The 10616-nt window shown below is 35.4% G+C and overlaps 1 protein-coding gene and 1 long non-coding RNA gene across 2 annotated transcripts; one reads left to right on the top strand and one right to left on the bottom strand.

Annotated features, from left to right (window-relative positions):
* Positions 1 to 200: 200 nt before the first annotated feature.
* LOC113753245 (acidic endochitinase-like) lies at positions 201 to 1251 on the top strand. The gene has a single exon (XM_027297348.1). It carries the CDS (start codon positions 253 to 255, stop codon positions 1123 to 1125), a length of 873 nt encoding a protein of 290 aa, XP_027153149.1. The 5' UTR covers positions 201 to 252; the 3' UTR covers positions 1126 to 1251.
* A 2087-nt stretch (positions 1252 to 3338) lies between these two features.
* LOC113753248 lies at positions 3339 to 6323 on the bottom strand. Its single transcript, XR_003465007.1, has 3 exons — positions 5637 to 6323; positions 4324 to 4379; positions 3339 to 3514 (listed from the first exon to the last, which is right to left on the bottom strand). It is a non-coding gene; the product is annotated as an uncharacterized LOC113753248 (long non-coding RNA).
* Positions 6324 to 10616: the final 4293 nt, after the last annotated feature.

Genomic DNA, 10616 nt, shown 5'->3' with positions numbered 1-10616 from the left:
TCCAGTTGCGGATGAGGTTAGGCGAGTACAACGGTAGTCTCTAGCAATATTAAAACACAAAAATAATACCATTCACCTTTTTGAGCGCAGAAATGAGAAATCATGTCATTCACGTTTTCATGTACGGATGTTTGGATTTTCTAGATGCTGAACATCCACTTGAGATAAACCCATCTATAAAATGGTCAGTCATTGTGCAAGTGAACTCACCAAAGCAAAGCTGCAAAAATCACTGAAAAGAAAGAAAAAAAAATGGCTGCCTCTTTGCAACCACTGTTCTCAGCAATAACATTCCTGTTGTTGATTGCTTCTCTGATCGGGCCCTCCGAAGCTGCTGGAATTGTCCGGTACTGGGGCCGAGGCCATGACGAACCATCAAGTTTGGCTGAGTTCTGCAGGCAAGAATTCGCTACCGATGTTAATATTGCCTTTCTGGAAGATTTTGGCGGCGGCCGCATGCCTGAATTGAACATAAGTCATCCTTTGCCGAGCGCATCAGACATAGAATCTTGCCAGAAACATCAGACCAAAGTGTTTATTTCTATCGCAGGACAACCGAGCCTTTCTTCCGTCGAAGATGCAGAAGAAGTGGCAGCCTATGTCTGGGACACTTACTTAGGTGGTAAATCAAGCGACCGTCCATTCGGCAAAGCTGTTTTAGATGGCGTAGAGCTTCACATCCACAGCGGAAACACGACTTACTTGGATGATCTTGCTCGGGCACTTAAGGGATACTCAAATGTAATCTTAGCTGTAGCGGCGGAATGTCCTATTCCTGACCCTGCTCTCGACACAACTATCAGAACTGGAGTCGTCGATCAGGTGCGGGTGGAATTTTTTGACAACCCATCTTGTCAGTTTACCCCTCCAAAAGATAGCAGTCTGCTCTTCCGGAGCTGGGACAATTGGTCTGATTATCCAGGCGTTCATAAATTGTACCTGGGAATACCTATCTCCCCTACTATCGCACCTGAGGGCGGTTACATCCCACCTAATGAGCTAGTTTATCATGTTCTTCCCTATCTGAAGAAGTCTCCTGTTTATGGAGGCATCATGGTTTTCCCCTACCTTCATCACGAGGTAAATTTCCAGTCCATGCTACGGTCCTATGCTCGTGCTGCCTGATCAGTTCCTCTCGATCGCTATCTGCTGAAGGAGGGATGAAATCAAATGTACTCCTGCTTGTTAATGCCGGAGACGAAAATGATAAATAAATAAACAATGCGTTGTTTATAAGTATTTTTTCTTTCAGTTGTCCTATGTATCATCACTAGATACACATTCGTTCTCCAGTACAAACATATTCACGCAAGAACCTCTATGGTTCGGAACAATAGCTCACGATGACTTGAAACAGGCACAATGACTTGAAGTCTTGGTGGAAATCATTACAACAATAACTGCAGAATATAATGGACGTAAATATTAAATGCTAAAGATAAAATATGTAGATAGATACTACAACAATAAGTACAGAATACATAATAAATTTTATCACTCGATGAAAACATGTATCAGCAGCATAAAGTAGTTACATACTTCATAATATCATTATTCGGCAATTTTTTGGAATAAACAGTCTAAGAATCAGTCAGGATAATTGATTCAATTGCTATACTTGTGGTTGGCTAACGGATGGTACTTAGTCTATTCTTCTAAGAAATATACTGCGAGTTAATTTTTCTAGTTCACTTTACAACAAGACAAGTGTTTTTGTCGGACTAAATGGTTGTCACGAAACTGATGAACGTTTCGGAAGGTTCATGACTCAGATTTTGCCAATAACATAAAAATTCATGTTGTAAAGGTGAGATAACGATATATGTAACTCAACAAACTTGGAGGGTCGTCGTGAACAGTAGTTAAGTATATAACATGTGTGTTTTAAGAGTTTATTACAAATATTTGATAACTTGCCTGTTGATTCCCTTTTACATCGTTTCGAAACGATTCTACTGACGATTGTCATTACCCCTCTCCCATTCCTGTCATAGCCAACTTGTTTTTGGAGATGATTTTTTTTTTTTTCAAGCTTTCTCGCAAGTGACAATTGATTAATAAGCTTATTTAATGCATCAAAAGTGACAGGAATATTACTACCAAATCAATCAGCTAATAATGATGAAGTAGTATTAAGGAGATGCGTATTCAATTCCTTTGGTATTGGTCGTCTGATAAAGTAAGCTCTGATAAAGCATCATCTATGGTTCTAAATGCCTGTAGAAAATTGCTGATAAAATGACAATGACTTAAAGTTCCTGAAAAATATGTATTCATTTGTCGATCTGTATCAGAGTTACTGCCATGGACCACTTAAATAGTAACTGGTTGCAGTAGTCTATTTCCAAGAATAACCCAAAAAAAAATTAATTACTTATAGAATAGGATCCACATACTTTACAAAGCCTTTACAGATATTTGCATGGATCCAGCTATATTTCTTTTTTTTTTGTGGTAAAAACTTTGTTTAATACGTTCAATGAGACTTGATAAACTCTTCTCTTTTTTTTTTTTTTTTAAATATAAGCAAAACATTTTGGTGGTTTTGAATATATAAAAAGGTTGAAGCTAAAAGAAGAGTAAACAGATATTTAATGAATTTCAAATGCACATTTAAATTTTGGAGTAACCAAAACAATCGTAAATGAACAGCATTCAATATCTCGACGTGCCCATATAGCGTTCGAAATTGGGTACAAACTTTGTGACGTGTTGAGTCTGGCAACTACAAGTCTACCCGTGAAGAAATTAAAGTCATGACCCACAGTGGTAGAGAGGCTGGACGTTGCATGCAGCCTTTCATACTATATTCCTCCCAATCCAGTGACAGCAGCCAGAGGGGCTGGATGCTGCACACAGTTAAATTACATTTTACTCCCCTATGATTTAATATTTTTTTATACATAATCTTCTTATGATTTCAAAAGTTATACATAACTCTCTTATTGTCTGAATTAAAGCGTCAAATTAACGAAATTTGCAATCTATAATGGAATCAATTAAAATATAAAAAATGCCCTATATAAAGTTGAAAATTATTTATTAACTATAAGGGGATTATGTATATATAGTGAAAGCCATAAGGGAGTTATATGGTAAAACATTAAATTATAAGGGGTTCTATGGTAAAATATAAAATCATATGGGGTTAGAGTGTCATACATATTATGTTTATGTACTTTGTTCGCTTCAGCCATTTGAGTTTCAAAACAAGGGTAATTTCAACTTTTAAATAAGTTTCTTTACGAATAATCATTTTGTGACGGCCCCACCTTCTCCTAGGGCATACCCTAGAAGTTAGCGGACCACCTGCCTGGCTCTCGCCAGGGTTCAATCACTTACATTAATTTCAGAGATAACATTTCGATAAACCAAAACCAAACGCTCAAATCTTTTACAATACCAAGTTCAATATAATAGCCTCAACCATAATATGATATTAAAGGATTTACAATCACAAAAGTCTTCACGTTAACTCCCTAAGATCCCTCGTTCATTCCCTGACCACCAACTCCTGTAAGGAAAACAAAACTAAAAGGTTGAGCTAAAGTTCAGTAAGGTTTGTCGAACAAGTAACATTCAATAAACACTTAACCAGTAAAATTAAGCAACTAATGCACATTTCACTGTGTAGTCACTTTTGAAAGGATACAACAACCAATTAGCAGTATAAAACATTCACCAAACTTAACAATTCAGGATATCAAATTTAATAAAAGTAATTAATCACCTCAAAGGATACGGTACTGATACGGACTCTAGAGGTGGCTCCCGTCCGTTCCAGACGTAGCACTTAGTTCCGTTCAGTAATTCAGTGTCATTTCAATGTCATTGCACACTCGTTTCAGTGTCATTGTACATTCATTTTAATATCATTGCACACTCCGCCAATCCACCTCCTTATGTCCTCGAAAACAATAAACAATCCCCTACATTCAGTAATCAGTTGAATAATCTCCCAACTTCAGGGTAATACTCGAGTATACCAAACAGTTACCCAAAGCTTCCGTCCTATCCGACCAAACCCTTTGCTGGCTCGAATAGTCCATTGAACAGAGGGTTTTGAGGCCCAGTTTAGCCGATGCGATAAAGTACACATACGGCTTACATTCATACACACTAACAATAACATTTAGTCAATTATCAACCTTCAACCTCAACTAAACCGAGTGCGATAAAGTACACCATCGATTTAGAAGGCGAGAGACAATTGAGATGCACTTTACAATAAATCACTAGCAATATACATAATAAGCACATTTATCACATAATTTCACTTAAATAAACATAAATAGTTAAACACATAAATTCGGAAACACTCACCCTAATCAAAAGTTACACTTCGATCTCATAATTGCTTTCTTGCACACCGCTGTCTCCTGAGACAAGTTATAATTGCCATAATTATTTAACTACTCATTTGGTGAAGTTCTAAAGTATAATCAACATACGTGTTGTATTCCAGCCTTAAGTCACCATTCCACCCGAAATCTAAGTCATTGCTATGTTTAAATGAGGCGACTAGTGCATTTTCTCACACTCAATTGTTACTTCGACTTTTAATTTCCAAAAGAAAGGAAGTTTAAGTAGCAATTCCAGTAATGTCACTTCACTACTTTTATACTGTTAGATTTATCATACTAAAACTCAACATTAACGTTTAACAAGGTAAGTTTAGAAGTAGCTAACCTTAAAGTACTTTCTTGTCACATAATTCCATCTGTTATTAACCAAGACCACATGCATAACTAGTTTAATTACCTTAAGATGTGTATACAATTTATATAGAGCCTATTAAACCAAGTAATAAATGGATATCTTCTTATATAAGTTACAAGGCTCCTTTGATTCCTATAGTTGGTATAGCAAACTTTCCCTTCCATTTTAACTATTTAGATTTTATTTCCAGCCACCAATCACTCACTAACAAACTCATAATACACCAACAAGTACAAATCAAGCATTTCCAGCAAATTTTATACTAAAATATCCATTCATATGCCAAGAAATTCCATTGACTAAACTGTAAATGGTTTATTAGCCTAACAGTCTTTCAAACAAGAATCCAGCCGTAAAAAATCACATTTTCACCCCAAAATTCACATACATGACCATCTAATGATATTATAAGGTGTAATCAACCTTAATATGAAAGTTTACAGCCCAAAATCTATAGAGAAATATCAGAAAATATCCCTTCCATCTCTCTCGGCTGAGGTTGAAAAATTCCAGCAAGTAGGTAGTTTGAAAAACAAGTTTTCTCCATAAAATTCTTTATTTTCCTCATTCAAACTTAATATCCAGGTGATAATTATTATTCTATGAGGTGTTTTGAATCACAATATAGAATTTATAGCCAAGGTTTGAAGAGAAAAGTTGGAGAATACTCTCTTTTGTTCTCTCAGCCAAGATGAAGGAAAAAAGTATGAAATTTCCTCTAATAATCTCTTCATTTTACACTCAAATCTAACTTGCAATCATATAAACATTAGAGTGAGAACATGCAGCTTCAAACGAACATTTCCAGCTTTGACAACCTTTGTTTTCCAGAAAGTTTTCTTTTACTTGGTTCCAATTCAGTCTAAAAGACTATTAGCTAAACGTAGAAGAAAAGGAAGAGAAAGACAGTAGTTTACCTCTGGTTCTTATGGTTCTAAGTTAGGAAAATAAAATTCTGGTTTCTCTCTCCCATTCTTAGCTCGATAGACTGCATTCCTGCTTTCTTTGTGGCTGGTTCTCACGGTTGAAGGAGGCCAGAAATGAGTTCCTAGTTGTTGTTGTTGTTTCTTTCTTTTGGTCCTTCTCTCCTTTTCCTCCTAATGTCTCTCGGGTAGCTAAACTAAGGACAAGAACTCCTTTCCTCTAGAATTCAGCAAGTGCAGATGGCTCCAAGTTGAGCTTCGGTTCCTCAAAATTGCACCAACTCTCACTCTTTCTTCAATCTACTTCACTCTCATTCGATTGAGCCCGTTAGGTGAAGTATACCACCAGAATTTCTCTCCCTCTCACTCACTTTGGCTCACGGTTTTGAGGTTACAAGCTGGAGAAATAAAGCTAGCAAATGTCTAACTCTCTTCCTCACTCTCTCGGTTGAAAACTGGAACAAGGAAGAACCAGAAATATTTTCCATTCTCTCGGTTGTGCCTTGAGATGAAAAGAAATGGCTTAGTCTCTCAGTTTTGCTCTTGGTGTTTGGTTGGTAAGAAAAGAATTGAAGCCTCGCTTCTCCACTCGGCCACCGCCCAACTTAGCAAGCCACTTTCTATTTGTTTCCTCACTTCCACCGCTTGACTTAGCAAATTATTGGCTGTGGATTTCTCTTGATTTTTCCTTCAGCCACCGCTTGGACTTAACAGCTTATAAGACTCTAGAATCAGAAGGAACAGTGCACTCGGTGGTCAATGTTTCCCAGTCGGTGCTACTTACTACTTGAGCTGTTTTCTTCCTAGTGTTCTCTCAATCACCACTCTAGTAATTAAGCATTTGATTGCCTAAGTTCCTCGGTTGTCCAGATGCTCAATTCCTCTCTTGGTTGCATGGTTAATTGTCCATCCATTAACACTACAACAAAAAAGGGATTTGGCAAGGAACAAAAGTTCTCGCCAAATGTTTTGACTTCCTCGCTAATGAATTTCAGCGAGGAAAATGCTTCCTCGCCAAGGTTGTCGCTAGATGCTCGTCGCTAAAAGTTATTAGCGAGAATGCTGCTGCCTTTCACACTGATGGAGCAAATCAATAGCAAGGGCAGACCTCCTCGCTAAAAGTTATTAGCGAGAATTCTGCTGCCTTTCCCACTAATGGAGCAAATCAATAGCAAGGGCAAACCTCCTCGCTAATTACTGGAATGCTATGGCGAGAAAAACTTTCCTCTCCACTAAAATAGAAAACTCCCCACAAAAAGCAGTGGTTCCTTGCAAATAGTCAAGGTGTTTTGTGAGGAAATTAGTGCGTCCTCACCAATAACATAGAATTGGCAAGGAACTTTTTGACAATTCTGCAATCCCCCATATATATACCAGTAAAACGTTTTTGGCCAGGAAAGTTTCCTCTCTAATGTTCCCCTCTAATGCTGTTGTGAACATTTCTTAATCCCATTTTAATATGCTAATCTTAATTCCTTGAGCCAATTATATATGGAGTGGTTTTGTTAGAAAATTTAGCTGCAAATAGCTTTTTTGTTTTTTTGGGGAGAAAAGCTTTTGGTTTATTTGTTGTCTCATCAAAATCTGAAACCATCAGTTTCTACCATTATTGACAGAGTAATACATGGTATATTTATAAATAGAGAAACAAACATGTTGTATAAATTGATACAGAGAAGCATATGATGCAGAACGGTGCAGACATAATTGATGCCCTCAAAATCATTCTAGAATATCTAAAATGCTATTGACTTTTGGGATCCAAGCCGCCTCTTTCTCAGTCGCTCAGCCATGATAAATGCAAGTTCAAGTGATTGAGAAGCATTAAGCCTAGGATCACAGTGTGTGTGGTAGCGCGAGCTTAGTTCATCAAAGGGTCACAGTACGCAATCCACCAATGCATTCTGTCACATTTTGGCCAGGCATCTGTAGATGGACTCCTCCCAGGGTGGCTGCCTTCCTGCTTATGGACATCAAAGAATGCTGTTACTTCCGCCCTGTAGCATCAAAAGGCAGAGTCTTTAGACCACAAGGAGCTTTGATGGTGTTTCAACATGAGAACCATCGAACCAAAGGAAATGGGCTTAACAATCGCAGTACAAGCCAGATGTGGAATCCAATTTAGTAATAGACCATTGATACGGTAGAAGCAAGCACCGTTGATATGGTCAATTGGAAGTCCAGCAGCAGTCATAAATCCAAGAGTCTCGTCTACATGGTGAGCTAGATCACGGTATCTATCACCTTGTTTGCTGTGCTCTGTGAAATCCAGGTTCAACTGTGTAACCCTCTACATAGCAGCATATCCTCCAGTTGCAAATGCCATCAACAGATTCAGAGTAGCTGAGCTGCACAAAAAGGGAAGATTAGATTAGATGGAGAAATTTACTGATTGCATATGAAAACAGGGGCTTGAACCAACTAGGAAAAGCAGAGAAGTTAACCTCAACCAACCAGGAAACAAGATGAAAATCATAGGTTGTTAGCTTAAACCTCAACCAATCGAAAACTACAATCTTTGATGTTAAGCACAAACCCACATAATTTACCTTCACAGAGTCTAGAGAATGGTTGGAACTCAATTTTCCTAAAATTGTGAGGAAAATAATGTAATCTTAGAAATCTGACACAAATAATGGTAATAAGAATGCACAAGAAGGATATGCAGACTCACAAAATGGCACCAAAATATAGATCTAACAGTATTTGAAGCAAATGGATGAAGTATTGAAGTTGCTCTGAGGTTTTCTTACAGCAATAAAACCTAAGCCCCTTCACGTTTTGCAATTCTTGGGAGATAGACAGGAGGTGGGCCTTCATTTTTGAGCAATTCCTCAGAGGTCTCCTTCACGTTTAGCAATTCCCGCATCTGTTCTTCAATTTTTGGACTAAAAACCACCAATCTTGGCCTTTGAGAGAAGAACATATGAGTGCTCGATCAATTGAGAGAGATAAGTGAGGGCCGGCCTTTCTATGTATATATATAATAGTATTATCCCTCAGCTGTAATGAGCCTTCAAATTTTGCCGGAAGGACGTTGCGGGAAAAATAAAATTCTTGGAGGGAATAAAGCGCGCGTGTCCTAAATTCTGAAACATTTATGATGGTTTAAGTGTTGTAGTTAAAAGTTTCTAAGAATTGGAGAATTGGAGTATATTATATAGAATGAATATTGAGTGTTAGAAGTATATAAAAATTGAAAGAGATCATGTATGAGAAAATGAAACTAATCAAAATATTCTCAATATATAGCAAATCAAATTAACTGAGTTTGATAAATTTGCATTTAATTTTCAAATAGAGGTTTGTTGTATGATATGTAATTGCCATTTCTTGAAATTATTCCTCACTCTTATATTTTTGCTAAACTTCAAAGAACTTAACTACGCATAAAATAGCATGAGAGGAATGCCTGCAAGTGTGCTAGTCAATAAATATTTATATTATATTTGTGCTAATACATGTCCATATGCATAATTCAAAAATTCTTATGTATTTCATATATGAGTATTCTTTTCAAGTAACTGTATAAAACACTTATAAATGTTAATAATTAGATGATTTAATTTAATTGTTCTAAAGTTTTAAATACGAGGATAAAGAATAAAATTGATATGGATGTACTATAATCTATGAAATTATAGTAAATTACTTGTAATTCCAGTTCCTCAACTTTTAAATCTATTTATATTGTGACTTTGAACTATGTGTTATTTTGCTAAACTCATATTTCTATGATGAACTTTTGATCATAATTTATAAAAAAGAATTTCGTGTAACAAGCGCTTTATGTTGCCTATCCATTTTTTTGAATTGTTATAAAAGTATGTAATTCTTTTATTAAGAAAAAAAAGTCTTCTGTAATAGGCTTAACCTCTCCTCAATTAAAAAATTGATTGAGATAATGTACTTTAGAAGTTTAATTGAGTATTAATAAGGGATAATTGCAGAAACCTCCCCTGAGGTTTCTAACATTTGCACTGACCTCCCCTGTGGTTTGAAAAATTACATTGACCTCCCCTGAGGTTACTAATCCTTTGCAAATTCAGTCCAAACGATTAAAATATTGTTTTAGGGAGTGAAATTAGAATTTTTTACCAAATTTGTCATTTGTACTACATGTCCAATGAATGACAAAATACTACAAATTAATTAACAATTAATAAACTTTAAGGAATATAGTTTATAGGCAAATACGCATTACCTATTTAAAGTACCGACTCTTTATGGGTATTTTACTTACAAACATTTAATTTAATACAAATATTTACGCTCAAATACATATTTGTATTTACTTTCAAATATTTAATTTTTGTTAAATACAAAAACTACCAATCTCTCTTCCGTAAAAATATTAATATAATACTTTTTCAATTTTAGTTACAAACATTTATGTATTTAACATAAATTAAATGATTCAAAATAAAATACCCATAAAGAGCCAATACTTTACTCATGTAATGGATGAAAGCCATAAAGAATTAATACTTTATGGGCCATTTCTTTTTAAAAAAATATATTTAATTTATATTAAATAAATAACCTACCGATTTCCTTTTTGCAAGAATATTACTGTAACACTTTTTTGAATTTTACTTACAAACATTGATATATTTATCATAAATTAAATGTTTGAAAGTAAAATATCTGTAAAAAGCCGGTACTTTAAATGAATAATACGTGTTTGCCTATAAAGAGCCGGTAACTATTTAAAGTACCGGCTCTTTAAGGGTATTTTACTTTTAAATATTTAATTTAATACAAATATTTATGCTCAAATACAGATTTGTATTTACTTTCAAATATTTAATTTTTGTTAAATATAAAACCTACCAATCTCTCTTCCGTAAAAATATTAATATAACACTTTTTCAATTTTAGTTACAAACATTTATGTATTTAACATAAATTAAATGATTCAGAATAAAATGCACATAAAGAGCGAATACTTTACTCGTGTAATAGATGAAAGCC

Source organism: Coffea eugenioides, chromosome 11, assembly GCF_003713205.1.
Source record: "Coffea eugenioides isolate CCC68of chromosome 11, Ceug_1.0, whole genome shotgun sequence".
NCBI lineage: Eukaryota > Viridiplantae > Streptophyta > Magnoliopsida > Gentianales > Rubiaceae > Coffea > Coffea eugenioides.
The sequence above is the reverse complement of the archived record's forward strand: the minus strand, read 5'-3'. Positions and strand labels throughout refer to the sequence as shown.